General features: G+C 41.0%; 1 protein-coding gene across 6 annotated transcripts in view; it reads right to left on the bottom strand.

Moving 5' to 3' along the window:
• Positions 1–16,365, bottom strand: part of PDE10A (phosphodiesterase 10A) — a 938,782-nt gene that overhangs the window by 700,073 nt on the left and 222,344 nt on the right. For 5 of the 6 annotated variants that reach the window (XM_075596713.1, XM_075596710.1, XM_075596711.1 and 2 more), the window contains one exon: positions 2,912–2,940. The exons of the other annotated variant lie outside the window; for it this stretch is intronic. In XM_075596713.1, the coding sequence (XP_075452828.1) occupies positions 2,912–2,940 (29 nt within the window). The remainder of the gene's footprint in view (positions 1–2,911; positions 2,941–16,365) is intronic. 6 annotated transcript variants of the gene reach the window in all.

Below are 16,365 nucleotides of genomic sequence, written 5' to 3'. Positions count from 1 at the left end.
TCTACTCGCCACCTAGTACCAAACGTGTGCTGCTTGGGCCAATATTTACTCGCCCGGGGGTTAAATCCACTCGCCCGGGGCGAGTAAATGTATAGGTTTGTCGAACACTGTATATATATATATATAATATATATATATATATATATATATATATATATATATATATATATATATACCGTATTTCCTCGATTCTAAGATGCACTTATTTTCCCTTTTTCACGTGGCTGAAATAGGGACTGCGTCCTAGAATCGATGTATTGAAAAAAACACACAAAAAAAACAGCCAGGGGGCGCTGCAGAAGAAGCCACAGCAGCTTTCAGCGTTTGCCCTGTGTTTCTGCCACCCCCGCCCCCACACAAAAGGAGCAGTGTGTCCCGCTTCATGCCCCGCGACTCTGCCACCAACCCCCCCCCCCCCATCCAAGTTCCGGTCCCCAAAGGAGCAGTGAATGTTCGGCTGCATGCCCCGTGCTTTCCCCCCCCCCCCCTTCATTCAGCAGTGTGTGGCTGCTGCATGCCCCACAAGCCCTCCGTCTGCCTCTGCTATTCACAGCTGTGCAGCCGGCACCACAAGCCACCCCCACCCTTGTCTGTCTCTGTCTCTGTGTGTTTTTCTCTCTCTGTGTATGTGTGTGTCTCTCTGTGTGTGTATGTGTCTCTCTGTGTGTATGTGTGTGTCTCTGTGTGTGTATGTGTCTCTCTGTGTGTGTCTCTGTGTGTGTATGTGTCTCTCTGTGTGTGTGTCTGTCTCTCTGTGTGTGTATGTGTCTGTCTCTCTGTGTGTGCCCTTTCATTCTCTCCCCTTCCCTCCAATCTCTCTCCCCCTTCTCTCCTTTCTCCATTCTCTCCCCTCCTTCTCTCCCCCATTCCCTTCTCTCCCCCATTCCCCTCTCCCCCTCATTCCCCTCTCTCCCCCTCTCCCATTTCCCCCTCTCTCCCCACTTTCCCCATCTCTCCCTCCTTTCCCCCTCTCCCCCCTCTCTCTCCTCTTTCTCCCCCTCTCTCCTCTTTCTCCCCTCTCTCTCCTCTTTCTCCCCTCTCTCTCCTCTTTCTCCCCTCTCTCTCCTCTTTCTCCCCTCTCTCTCCTCTTTCTCCCCCTCTCTCCTCTCTCCCTCTCTCTCCTCTCTCCCCCTCTCTCTCTCCCCATCCCCCCTCTCTCTTCCCCCCACCTCCCGCTCTCTTCCCCCCTTATTCTCCTCTCTTCCCTCTCTCTCTCTTCCCCCCAACTCTCCCTCTCTCTCTCCCTTCCCCCCCTCTCTCTCTCTTTTCCCCCCCTCTCTGTCTCTCTCCTCCCCTCTCTCTCTCCCCTCTCCCTCTCTCTTCCCCTCTCTCTCTTCCCTCTCTCTCTCTTCCCTCTCTCTCTCTTCCCTCTCTCTCTCTCTTCCCTCTCTCTCTCTCTTCCCTCTCTCTCTCTCTCTTCCCTCTCTCTCTCTTCTCTCTTCCCCCACCCCCCCGTCCCCTCTCTCTCCCCCACCCCCCCGCCCCCTCTCTCTCCCCCCCCGAAAAAAAATTCTGCACATTTAATATAGTGGGGTTTTTCCCCCCAATTTCTTTTATTAAATCAAGGGTGCGTCATAGAATCGATGGCGTCTTAGAATCGAGGAAATAGGGTATATATATATAGTATATATATAAAGTAATGCTATATATATATATATATATATATATATATATATATATATATATATATATATATATATATCAAGGTGATGTGAGAAATGTCCCACATGTAGGACCGAAACTTTGGATATGATGTCTCACTAATACAAATCTTTTTTTGACTACTTTCTTGAGCGCTGCCTCTGATATTCGTCCACACGGTATCGTATTGCCTATTATGCTCATATAGGATTTGCACCCGCCATTGTTTACCTGACGGAGTTCCTTTGTACTCATTTATTCACTATATATATATGTATATATTATTCACTATACATATATACACACAGTGGTCGACAAATCACCAAAAAATCTACTCGCCGAATAAAAAAATCTACTCGCCACCTAGTACCACACGTGTGCTGCTTGGGCCAATAGGAGCTCGCCACGATGTTAAATCCACTCGCCCGGGGCGTGCAAATGTATAGGTTTGTCAAACACTGTGTATATAAACCTATACATTTGCACGCCCCGGGCGAGTGGATTTAACATCGTGGCGAGCTCCTATTGGCCCAAGCAGCACACGTGTGGTACTAGGTGGCGAGTAGATTTTTTTATTCGGCGAGTAGATTTTTTTATTCGGCGAGTAGATTTTTTGGTGATTTGTCGACCACTGTGTGTATATATAAATATAGTGAATAATATATACATATATATAGTGAATAAATGAGTACAAAGGCACTCCGTCAGGTAAACAATGGCGGGTGCAAATCCTATATGAGCATAATAGGCAATACGATACCGTGTGGACGAATATCAGAGGCAGCGCTCAAGAAAGTAGTCAAAAAAAGATTTGTATTAGTGAGACATCAGTATCCAAAGTTTCGGTCCTACATGTGGGACATTTCTCACATCACCTTGATATATATATATATATATATATATATATATATATAGCATTACTTTCTTGGGTACAAGAAATAAAACATATTTCCTGTTCTACAGGATGGGTTTTTTTTACGTTTAGAAACACTTTTTTATCCATACATTTTTAGATGTAATTATGGCATGAACTCTATGACCTTGTTAGAGAAAGCAGAGCGTAAACTGATTACCATCAAATGTTCAAAATGCCATTAATTGCCCTGAAAGATTTCTATTAGATCCGGTGGCTTTTCCTCTGGAGATCGGCTACATTCAGGGAAATGGAGTGCTGCACTGTTCAGATTCCTCAAGTGAATAACATGAGCAGAAGAGACGTGGAGTTATTTATGTGCTGGGCGATAGGAAGACAACGGATTATGCTACTTACCCTGTTGACTTCCATAGGAGTCAAATCATCTGTGACAAAACAGAAGCAAACAATTAGGATATATGAAACAAAAAGTTGTTTTATTTATGACCATTTAATGATTCAACCATTGCTAAATTTGACTAATTTCAATCTTTAACTAAAATGGAACGGAGTTTAATACTCTGCTCCATCAAACAAGAACAAAATGGGAAAGACATGCATGAAACAGAAGTGTTATGAAAAATAAATAATTTTTAACACACTCTATACTGTCGCGGCCCCTTTTATTCTCCAACATCACCGCATTTTTCCGGGATTTTTTTTCGAATGCTACGCACTTCACCGCATTCACACCGCATTCATTTTGCATTCACAGCCGCGGTTGATGCGCGGTTGATGTGCTTATTGAGAATGGTTCGGATTTAATTGGTTGCAATTCTTCACGTGTCCGCCAGATGGCAGATATTCATTAATTGTAATGCGCATGCGCTTCCGTAATGTGTCGACTTGCAGGTGTTTCGTTTTAAAAAAAAAACACAGTGGTCTATTGTAAATTGTCCTTGGGACTGGAGGAAGAGGTTACAATAATGTATCAATTTAGTCTTTTCATATTAAAGAAAGACAAGCACCAGTTTCTGGTCTGGTTATTGTCCAAAGATTCCCATTGTTGTTTGGGATTCCCTGGTTATTATCTCATTTTTTCCCACTGTTTTAACTGTGTATCTCTTTAACTAATTGTCCTTTTTTTCCCCCTCCAATCCCAGATCGCCATACTTCAATCCTATCGAAATGGTCTGGCATCAGCTGAAGGACCATATCCGAAAAGTCGTGAAACCCTCCAAAATGGATGAGTTGGCGCAAGGCATACTGAGTTTTTGGAACGATGTACTCACCGTGGAACGATGCAATAAATATATTGACCATATTGCGACTGTGTTGCCCATTGTGATCGCGCGTAATGGGCAAGCATCAGGACGGTAGTATGGTATACTGTAGTACTGTACTGTAGTATTGTAAGTACAGTATGATACAGATAAGTATGGCACAGATTTTTTCTTTCCTAGTAGTCAGAGTATACAGTAGTTCCAGTATAGACTAGTTTGACAGCACTAACTGCATACTGTAGTCCAATATGGAGTAGCTATACAGTACACAATGCCATAATACAGTATGCACCTAACTGCTCAAAATTTTTCTTTCCAGAGAGAGCAGCACCAGCCATCTGGTTACAAAGTATTTAACAGTAGTCAGGGTATACAGTAGTTCCAGTATAGACTAGTTTACAGTACTACACAGCACACAATGCCATAATACAATATGCACATAACTGCACTAATTGTTTGTTTTCTTGTCTTTTCAGAAAAAAAGGATGGACTGGGGGAGAGGGGGGTATCATGTACAGTCTGTGAACTGTTTGTACAGTTAAGTGTACAGTATCTAAACTGCAGTCATGATGTACTGTACACAAAACATCTCCTCTTTCAATGAACTACTGTACTGTACCCAGAATGAGGAAGAAGATAAAGACGGAAAAAATTATATTACTATATATATATATTATTATATATTATATATCATTAATTATTATTATTATCAATGTGCATTATTCATGATTATCTACCGGCCCTCAATTTCAACCTGAAAGAAGAAATTAATAAAAAACTGCATTATGTATTATTCATGATTATTTTTATATTTGTTTTTTTTGTTCCTGATAAAATAAAATAAATATTTATTTACATTCATGATAATCATAATCATTGACAACACCCCCACCCCCACACACACACCTACAGTACACCAAAGAAAAAGAAAGAATGACAAAACAACATGAATCAGTTAATGATTTTTTTAACTCTCAATTCTCGCAGTGCTGTGCAAATCAGATTTACATATCAAATTCGAGAAGGGATTTTCCAAAGCGTTACCGTAAACAAAGCCTCAAAGGGTTGGGGGGGGGGGGGTTGGGTGAGTCATGCGCAGTAATCAGCTAGCTCCCATCTCAAAGAGGATTACACGCAGGCGCAGTGAGGTGACGCTCGGCTAGGGACAGATTAAAAACACAATGTCAAGCTTCAGAAAATGAATGACTCTGTAGAGGTGTCTGTCGATAAGAGTTTCAAATCCTTGAGTGAGCCTTGTGTGTGTGCATGGGGGAGGGGGTTACAGGGTACAGCTGCATGCAGCAGTTCAAAGAAATGACCTAATTTCAAAAGGCAGTTCATCATAATAATATGATCCCTACACCCCCAAATACAGTACATAAAAAGCACACAAATCAACCATGTGCAGTCAAATGCTACAGCACAGATTGAATATCGTAATATCAAGATAGTTTTTGCAGGCTTGTGGAGAAAATAAAAATTAAAAATGAGGAGAAAAAAAATCTTTTTTTTGTTTTTGTTTTTGGTCACTCACTCAAGCAAGCAGTGGGGAAGTTACAGGCGCATGCGCAGTAATCATCAGCTGTCAAGCAGGAATGTGATTGAAACCAGAAAGACACACATTCAAAGGAATGGTGTGGGAGAGGTGTACTGCACTGTAGAGAAGATAAGAAGTTGAAATACCCTGCAGTGCAGTACATTATCCTGTGTGTGTGCGGGGGCGAGTGAGGGGAGAGCGCTGTATATGCCGAAATGTGATACTGTTACAGTACTGTACACGCCTATGCGTTTCAACAATTTTCAAATGAGACATACAGCACTGCAAATGCATGAATACAGTAAATATGCAAATTTACAATTACTGCGCGCGCACACGCAGACTGTGTACTGACGTAGGTTGAACTGCTAAAGTATTAGACTTCCAAGACAACAGCTAGCGAACGCCCCCCTGAGTTTTTACACAGTATTGCAGACAGCGAGAATAAAATGCTAATATCACAACCGCTAAAATAACGCAATTCACTCCGGACCAAAAAAAAACGCATCTGCCCGCGATTATCAGAGCGCCGCGGATCCGGCCGCATTAGGATAAAGGCGGCAGCCACTGTATGTCAAATGAGACAGCAAAGATCTGAAATGCTTTTCTGAAGAGGATAATTATCTTTAGAATGTCAGACAATGCTTCAAAAGATCTGAAAACAAATATTTCTGGAATATTACAGGTACATAAAGTCAATGTATATACAGTACTAGCTGAAAGACCCGGCGTTGCCCGGGAGTACAATTTCCCGCTCCCCTCTCTCTGTCAACTCCCCCTGTCTGTTTCTCCGCTCCCACCTCTCTGTTTGTGTTCCCCCCCTACAGTGTTCTACACACACAGGGTCCCCCACACACACTGTCCCCCCCACACAGTCATTCCCCCACACACACACACACTGCCCCCCCACACACTGTGTCCCCCCACACACACACTGTACGTCCCCCCGCCCCCCACACACACACTGTGTCCCCCCTCCCCCCACACACACACAAAGCCCCCTCTGCTGTTACAGGACCACAAAGCCCCCTCCCCTGTAATTGGAGTTGTGGCTGCAGCGTCTGATAGTGGAGTGACCAGAGGGAGGGGGGTTGGTGGGGGAGAGGTGAGGACGGTGCCGAGGAGCGGCGGGTGGGAGTGGAGTGACCGGAGGGAGGGGGGTTGGTGGTGGGGGAGAGGTGAGGCCTGCGCGGTAGTTACGTGACCGGAGGGAGGGGGGTTGGTGGTGGGGGAGAGGTGAGGCCTGCGCCGAGGAGCGGCAGAGGTGTGTGGGGGGTGAGGAGTGTGGGTTCGCCAAGTTGTTCTCCTTAGGTTCCAACTGCAAGTGAGATGATCCATGCAATGTGAGGGGTGGGGTGAGGGGGGTGGGGGGTGCGCCGTGGCCAATGACACAGGGGGAAGAGATACACACACAAACATTATTTGAGACTTAAACTGTGAAGATTTAAATTTGCATGTATTATTCTAATACAGTATATCCTATACATCACCTTTTATATATGTATTTTAATAATTCTATAATGTGTAAACACACAAATGTAATGACAAAATAAAGAATAAAAAAACATCCAATTCTATAAAAACAGACTTCTGTTTTTGAATTATAAATTAACTAATTTTGTGCACAAAAATCTGCTAAGTTTAAACAGAATTTGAGAATGCAGATGGTACAGAAGGATTTAAAAAAAAGGTGACTAATACATTTCCGTGAATGGGCCACAAGGTGTGCTACAGCGCTGTATGGTGTTGTATGACTTACTACTGCTTCATACATTATGACCCAAAATGCAGCATTTCCTAGTAGCTACAAAAGACAGAAATGCCCAATGCTACATCCAATGTGACAAAATATATAGTAAATACTTCAATATTCTCGTGAGTAAGGGTCATTTAGTTAAACCCTTTGGCCAAAGTGTTATAAGCCTGCAAGTCACGTCACGGCATGACCAGTAAGTTGGTCCCAATACCAACTGTGAAAATTCTCATTTACCTCTGCAGGAGGGAGAATGACCGCAGTGGGTTTATCTAAATGACCCTTACTCACGAGAATATTGAAGTATTTGAGAAGTAGTGGCTCAGTGAGTAAAGACACTGATTGGCACCGAGTTTGAAGCAGGGGAACCTGGTTCAATTCCTGGTATCGGCTCCTTGTGACCTGATCAAGTCACTTTATCTCCCTGTGCCTCAGGCACCTAAAACATAGATTTTAAGCTCCACGGGGCAGGGACCTGTGCCTGCAAAATGTCTCTGTAAAACGCTCCGTAAAACTAGCAGCGCTATACAAGACAATGCTATTATTATTTACTATATATTTTGCCACCTTAGATGTAGCATTGGGCATTTCTGTCTTTTGTTGTACACATTTGGCCACGCTTAGTAGAACTCCTTTTGACACACACACACACACACACACACACACACACACACACACACACACACACACACACACACACACACACCTCTCAAATGTAAATATGCTTTACTGTGGAGGGTTTTTTTTTTACCTACCATAACTTAACATGTATGTATGTATGTATGTATATATATCACAACAAAAGAAGAAATATATTAGCGCCAACCTATCACTATATAAAATCTCTATAGAGTAAAAATATAAATAAAAGTGAAATGGAAAATGTTATTACAAATAAAAGTAAAAAACCTATGCTAAGCACAGTGGATGTAGTAAAAAAATTTAAAATAATGAACCAATAAAATACATAATAAAATATCAAAAAAGAAAATGTCCAGAAAAATATATGTAAAAGATATACAAATCCCAAAATGTTCCAATTGCTATCCAAAAGAGTCTCTGCAGCCCGAATGAAGGGAACACCACTTCCTTAGGATATCTACAAAAACACAGAAAAAACAGGCGCACTCATAGCGTAAAATTGTATAACAATAAATTTATGGAGTAAGGGATAAAAATGCACACTCACACACAAAGCTGAAAAAAATGCGTTTTTGAGTACAACTCAGCCCGTTCAGATGCAGGAACCCAAGGAGGAGGACTTCGGTGTGATGTCCGCGGTGTGTCTTGCCACAATAGCCCCTCTAGGTCCTGGCAGGGACCGAAAGCCACGAGGGACGCCGCCTTCCCCTCTCTCCGGTGCTACACAGAGCATACAATGAATAGAGTCTCGTGTGAACTTGATGATGTCAGCGAGGTTTCAGCCGGGGAGAGTTCACAGTGTAAACAGGAACTTGAATGTCTGAATGGCTGGTAGCAAAATGCTAGCAAAGCAGCAGGAGTGCAATAATGTAGATGAGTGCAAATAAAATATATAACCTGGACAGTAGGCTCCACAGCAATCTCTACGCGTTTCGTCTCAAGCGAGACTTCATCAGGAGTTGGTATATATATATCAGAATAAATGAGTTCTTCAGTATTAGGTGATACTTTTTTTATTTGGACTAACAATTTATGTCATAGGACAAGCTTTCGAGAGTTTTCCTCTCTTCTTCAGGCCAACAATACTGATATACAAAGGTTTCTATGTCTTAGACAGGGATTGGAAAAGAAAAAAAAAAAGGAAGAATAAAGAACAGAGAAGCACTGGAGGAGTGTTAAAACATACGATTCATTTTGGAGCACAATTATTTTTTATTTGAAGATTTATATCATCTACAGGTCTGTGGAACGGCCATGGGAACGAGGTTTGCCCCCAGTTACAGTATGCGAACCTCTACATGGGACTGTGGGAGAATACCCATGGGTGGGGCAATGCTAGACTGGGGGTGGGACTGGTGTTCTATGGCCGTTTCATAGACGACCTCCTATTTATTTGGGATGGTGAAGTAGAGGAATTGTCGGAGATTTTATCATCATTCAGTATTAATAATATGGGATTACAGTTCACGTATGAGATTAATAAATCTATAATTAATTTCTTGGATCTAGAACTTGCTATCAATATAGACAATGAGATAATCACTAAAACTTTTTTTAAGAAATGTGCATAGAAGCTATTAAATCTACTCTTCTAAGTGGTGATAGACATAAACTTTTACATTTACGAGAAACATACCGGATCTATATTCTTAATGCAGCTTAACCCCATTATAGCGCTGTCCTCGGAGGGGGAAAGCTGAGAACTCTCTCAGCATTCCCAGACCCGGTGGGGCAGCGGCAACAGCACACAGCACTTACCCAGCATCTGGCAGCTCTTCTCCCTGTCTCTGCTTCCTGCTTCTGCTTCTGCTTCCGTCTTGTGAGAGCAAGCTCCCTTAAAGAGACAGTGTGTGTGTGTGTGTGTGTGTGTGTGTGTGTGTGTGTGTGTGTGTGTGTGTGTGTGTGTGTGTGTATTTGACTGTGTGAGACTGTGTGTGTCAGTGTGTCAGTGTGTGTGTGTGCAGTGTGCTGTAAATGTGTGCAGTGTGCTGAGTGTATGCAGTGTGATGTGAGTGTGTGCAATGTGCTGTGAGTGTGTGCTGAGTGTGTTCAGTGTGCTGTGAGTGTGTGCAGTGTGCTGTGAGTGTGTGCAGTGTGCTGTGAGTGTGTGCTGTGTGCTGTGAGTGTATGCAGTGTGCTGTGAGTGTGTGCTATGAGTGTATGCAGTGTGCTGTGTGTGTGTGTGTGTGTGTGTGTGTGTGTGTGTGTGTGTGTGTGTGTCAGTGTGTGTGCAGTCTGCTGTGTGTGTGTGTGTGTTTGTGCAGTGTGCGGTGAGTGTATGCAGTGTGCTGTCAGTGTATGCAGTGTGCTGTGAGTGTATGCAGTGTGCTGTGAGTGTGCAGTGTACTGTGAGTGTGTGCAGTGTGCTGTGTGTGCAGTGTGCTGCGAGTGTATGCAGGGTGCTGTGAATGTATGCAGTGTGCAGTGAATGTGTGCAGTGTATGTGCAAAAAAAACCCTTTTTTTTTTTTTAAATTCGGGGTCCACGCTCAAACCGCGTTATAACGGATCGCGCTATAACGGTGTTGAGCTGTACATTGAATCCAGGTGGCTTTAACGATTGTATTGACAGTACTGTGGTTTAATTCTGATTATTCTTCATTCTCTCCCCTCCTCTATGATGACGACATATAAAGGTCTGGGTTGAACATGCTTGACATGTTCCCTTTGTATTTTGTCTCATGGGATTTTTCTTTTTTTCACATATTATTTCATGTATATTGATTAACACAGCACACATAATTTAGGGTTAAAATATATATTATATATATATTTTTGATATATTTATTTATACATATTATAATATAAAAATAAATTATTATTGAGTTATTCATTCACTATAACACATGGGTATTTTGTCACATATATTTATAACACATCAACACATTTTATTTCATTATATATATTTATTCATAATGTAAATATACATTGTATTTAATCACAATAATAGGTTACTGGTATTCATGTTAGGTACACACATATACAATTAACATTCAATGGGCTGTATACAGGCATACCCCGGTTTAAGTACACTCACTTTAAGTACACTCGCGAGTAAGTACATCTCGCTCAATAGGCAAACGGCAGCTCACGCATCCGCCAGTCAGCACGTCCTGAACAGCAATACCGGCTCCCTACCTGTACCGAAGGTGTGCGCAAGCAGGGAGACTATAGAGCCTGTTACAAAAGCATTATTTACATCAGTTATGCACGTATATAACGATTGCAGTACAGTACATGCATGGATAAGTGGGGAAAGGTAGTGCTTCACTTTAAGTACATTTTCGCTTTACATACATGCTCCGGTCCCATTGCGTACGTTAATGCGGGGTATGCCTGTAGTACAGTCTTGACATGTATGCGATGCTAGTGATCTAGGATACAAGCTCAGGTCTGTTCATTCCTTCTTTCTTTGCTGCGAAAGATAAGATATAATATGTCAATATCAATTATTATATAATATTTAGATATCTTTATATAAATATAATACATTCATCTCTTATAGTTCCACCTCGCTATTACAATATATAATATGATATTGATGTCATCTTGAGACTACTTATGTTTTATTTATAAGAATAAATGTTGGTAATTTATTAGTCATGTTGGATATTTTTCTAATCATGTTATATTAATATATTTAAATATATTTAAATAGATATTTCACATGTTTCACATGTTTACGGTATTAATTGGACATTTATATTTGGATGATCTATTCCTCTCCTATGTTTATATATTAGATAAATAATTTAGATTAGGTATATTTATGCTAATATTTATTTAATGTCCATTTGTTTTATTTTTTAATTACAGAATATGTTTCATTATACATTTATAATATGGGATGGATTACGTCATTTAATATATATATGATTTAATTCTAAATGGTTTATATTTCTCTTTTGATAATAGCCTTGAATGGTTGTATGGTTTTACAGAGCATAACTACACATGTTAGTTTAGATTTATAATATATTTTTATATATATAATTTGATTTTTTATTATTAGGAGTATGTTGTTTCTTTAAATCCATACAGCTATTCATTTATTTACAGAATTAATCCTATATATTTACACATAGATAACTGTTGGTTGGTTTTATTTATAGATATGCAGCATATATATGCAGTTATTCACATTCAATACTGATTCAGAGTATGAACTTCTTCTCAGATTGACAAATACACATTGGGTCGGTGGACAGCAGTATGATTCTATATATATATATATATATATATATATATATATATATATATAATCAAAAAATATATAGATGATACCGTTCTGTGGCTAACGAAATGCTTTTATTTGTGCGAGCTTTCGCGATACACATATATATATATATATATGTGTGTATATTATGGATTTTTAATTTGTATATCATTTTATATATTTTATTTGGTATATACAACTGTAATTAGTATATGTATTACAATAGCATTGCTAGTGGTATCATTATACCAAAGGTAATCAGTATAGGTAGTTATGACACATGTGCTTTATTGGCTTATATTTTAATTGATTGAATTATGTGGGTATATATACCTATGACTAGCACCTAATATTCAGCCCCTGATGAAATCACTTGACGTGAAGAAACGCATAGGGTGTGCACTGTGCTGCTAGTGTGAGCGCAATTATCTGTTACCTAGTACTGGACTCAAGCTCGCTGATAGCTTCATTCACGTGACTCCATTGCCTCTTCCTGCCTTGCCCGGAACTATTCATTCTCATGCACTGTTCATGAGGGACGACAATAGCGGCTGCATAGCTCCCTGAGTTCCTGCTGGACAGAAGCTCAGAGGAGTGTGGAACTGACGCCATCACGAGGCATACGATCGGAGGAGCTGAGTATCCAGTCACTGGTACATGAGCATGGCAATACTGAAATGTTCTTTCGTCATGCCAATAAAGCTGATTTGATTTGATTTGAGTATTATCTCATAACACGCTCTCTAATATCTGTTGTTTGTGAGTTTTTATTTGTTAGATTTTTGGGAATATTAAATGTCTATTTTGAACTTATTGCACTAGGATCGGGCGCTTTCATCTTTTTTTCTATAGATCATTGGAAAGTCGTTGGCTCCATAAAGACGGCTGCCTGGATCCAGCATTAAGAATCATCTACAAACATTTTTATTTTTGGGAACATTTTAAAGTGGACTTTACCATTATTGGTGTTTGGACTTGATATTGGTTTGATTGCATTTAATATATTTATGCACAATTTCTTATATTTATATCTGTTTCACCTCCATATCAGGTTTTCCCTCTAATTTAACTATATAGTGTTTTATGTAGGCTTATATAATTTATTATTTGGTCACAAATTATATCACTTGTTAGGCATTGTTTATATATTATATATTTATTAATTTAATATTAGGTTACACTTTATTTCCTCTCTTTGTTGTTATATATATATATATTTTGTATTTACAATACTATACTTATACACTTAGGGTGTTATATCTATATATTATCTCTAATTAATCATTATTCAACACCAGATGTTTAGGCGCAGTCTTTTATCTAAAAAAGGAAAAAAGAAAAAGAAAGACGGTGTGAAACAGCGCTAATAAAACAAATGAAAATTATAACACTTAAATAGTATACCTGGATGGCAGTGAAAATCAGGCAGCCTGGCAAAAAATGACAGTACAGTCAAACAACGAACATAGAAAAAAAGGGGTTACCGGCGCCTTTAAAGTCCATATAGTGAATAACAACCAATCACTTGGAATGTCCCAATAATGTCCTTATGATGAATGGGCAGAGATGAGATGAATAGATAATTCTCACCATGCAGCAGTAAATATGTGGAGAAAAATAAAACAAATTATAGTGCAGTATGCCAATCAATGTTGATAAAAACAATGAACACTAACAACACAAAACACACATGACAAACAAACAAGACAAATAATAGCAAGGCTTAAAAATACACAAAGCAATTTAATAACACATATACGTGGTTCCGGAGGATAACAAACAATTGCAGCAGGTCCAGAGGGGTAAAATTGAGACCCTACTTACAACACAGTAGTTAAATGCAGGCAATGGAGATAAAAATCACACTGGTAGTCTAGTGATGAACGGAGCTCCTTGCCATGCGTCCCCTCGTGCTCAGCGTGAATGAAGACGTCACTGGAAGGCGGGACTTCCGGCCGGATATGACGTCACACGCCACAGGACTTTCTGGAACAATGCTCCCTTCTCTTTTCTTCCCCCTAAGACCTGGATCGGCTGCTAAAACAATGTCCTCCTTCACCAAAGACAGATTCACAATAAATGAATAACTTCTCAACGCGTTTCGTGCGCGTGCGCGCACTTCTTCAGGAGAAGAGTCTTTTATCTGTCAATATATATATATATATATATATATATATATATATAAATATATATATATATATACATACAGTATAACAGAGCAGATGGCACACAAATAAAGATGAAGACAGGTGCTAGTCCTATATAGACAAGTATAATCAAAGGCTCCTTACCAGGCAGACCATAGAGTCCAGAGAATCCAAAGTACACGCAGCAAGGAAGAGACAGCACACTTAGTGGTAATGAAAAAAATTGTATTTGAACAGCAGGCACAATCACCGACGTTTCGGTCCTAGGGACAGGACCTTTATCAAGGGAGTGCTCACCACGCAATGACCACCACCACCTATAAATACCCATCACCATCTAACAGTAACAAACAATTAGCTAAAACAAAAAATGCACACACCTGTGTGACTGCAGCCATCTCCATCGAGGAGGTGATGATGTCATCACCACGCGTCTATCCCACGCTCTGTCAGTAGTGAGGAGCATCATAGGTAACTAAGGGAACCCCCCTTACCAGAAACAAACTCTCCTGCGTATGCGTGGCACTCAAGTCCCGGATGCCTAGCAGTGAAGGGCATAATGAAGGAGAGGGGGGGGGGGGCTTCCCGAAGTGCTCCGTCGGAGCTGATTGACAGCGCCTGGATATAGAGGCAGCAGCCTGAATTACATTTGAATACACCACCAAAAGTGATTAAGAATAAAAGTACCTACTGTAAGTGCAAACACCAAGGCTGGGCAAAAGGACAGAAAGGGAAAGGGGGGGAAGAAGGGGGGGAGGAGAGGGGGGGGAGGGGGGAGGAGAGGGGGGGAGGGGGAAAGGGAAGGAGGGAGGGAGAGAATGGGAAGGGGGAAAGGGAGGGGAAAGGGAAGGGGGGTAGAAAGGAGGGGCAAAAGGGAAAGGTGGGAAGCAGGGATGGAAAGACATAGAATCAAGGGAAGATATAGTAAAATAAATCAAACATGAATGAAGGGCAAAAAATGAAAGCCCATAATGAGGACAATGCCAAAAAAATCAGAAAAAGCCATCACAATGATCACATATGGGGACACTAGAAAAATAAAATTCTTAAATGAAAGACCCAAATGAGGCCAAAAGATGACATAGTTTAAAGATTGCGTATCATTTTAACCTCCAGTTGCAGCAAAAGTCTATTCCGGTCTCCACCTCGAGACGAGGTGACAGCTTGTAAGATGGGCATGCATCTTAGAGTCGACAGACTATGTTTCTCCTGTTTGAAATGTCTAGCCACAGGAAGAAGTTTGTAGTCCTCCCCTGTGTTCGAGTCCATCAGCGCTTTCCTGATCGTAGACTTATGACCAGCCATGCGTTCTTTAAACATACGGCTAGTTTTGCCTATGTAATAAAGCCCGCAAGGGCATCTGATAAAATACACAACGAATCTCGTCTCACACTTCATGGAGGTTTTAATGTGTATTGGTTTTCCATTATGTGGATGGGCATAGGATTGGCCAATCTGTAAAAAACCACAATTGATACATCCATGACATTTATACTGTCCCGGCCAGCTTTATTCTAAAGCTTGCCGGGTGTATTGCGGGCTACCCGCGGAACTTTTCTCCGTTTAAAACGGAGTTTCCCGCGCAGCAGCCGCTTCAATAGATAAGCGCTAATGGCGCTTATTATTGAAAGCGCCCGAGGCGCGGGAAAACCGGCCGAAAACGGCCGAAGATAGCCGCGTGCCGTCCGCAGCTATTTTTAACCCGCGGCTGCAGCCACATTAGCTTAAAGCTGGCCGGGACAGTATACACCAGGCTTCTTTTGTAGCCATGTTGTTGTAGATGCATATTTAGTCGATGGATCAGACTGCACCAGAAAGTCCCTCAGGTTTCTACCCCGGCGATAGCACATCCTAGGTGGTACCTGACAGATACTACCTATTTTGGGGTCATTGCTCAAGATGTTCCAGTTCTTTTTGATGCTACGTTTAATAACATTCGATGCGGTAGTAAAGGTGCTACTGATGTTGATGCGGCTGGCCTCCATTCCGGCAGTATGTGGTGAGAGGAGAGATTTCCTATCTACGGCCCTAGCTTTAGTAAGGGCCATATCAATTTCTGATCTTAGATATCCCCTATCAAGAAACCTTTTAGCCATTTTACATAAAGCACCCTCTACCAGCTTCGGGTCGCAAGTAATGCGCTTAACCCTCAGCATCTGGGAGTAGGGAAGACCCCGTTTAAGAGACTCGGGGTCATGGCTCGTGGCACAGAGCAAAGTATTTTTATCTGTAGGTTTCTGAAAAATCTGTTGCAGGTATTCCACCATTTTTATACACCACTGTATCCAGAAATG

Source organism: Ascaphus truei, chromosome 4, assembly GCF_040206685.1.
Source record: "Ascaphus truei isolate aAscTru1 chromosome 4, aAscTru1.hap1, whole genome shotgun sequence".
Taxonomy (NCBI): Eukaryota; Metazoa; Chordata; class Amphibia; order Anura; family Ascaphidae; genus Ascaphus; species Ascaphus truei.
Note: the sequence above shows the minus strand (reverse complement) of the source record. Positions and strands in the feature narration are given on the sequence as shown.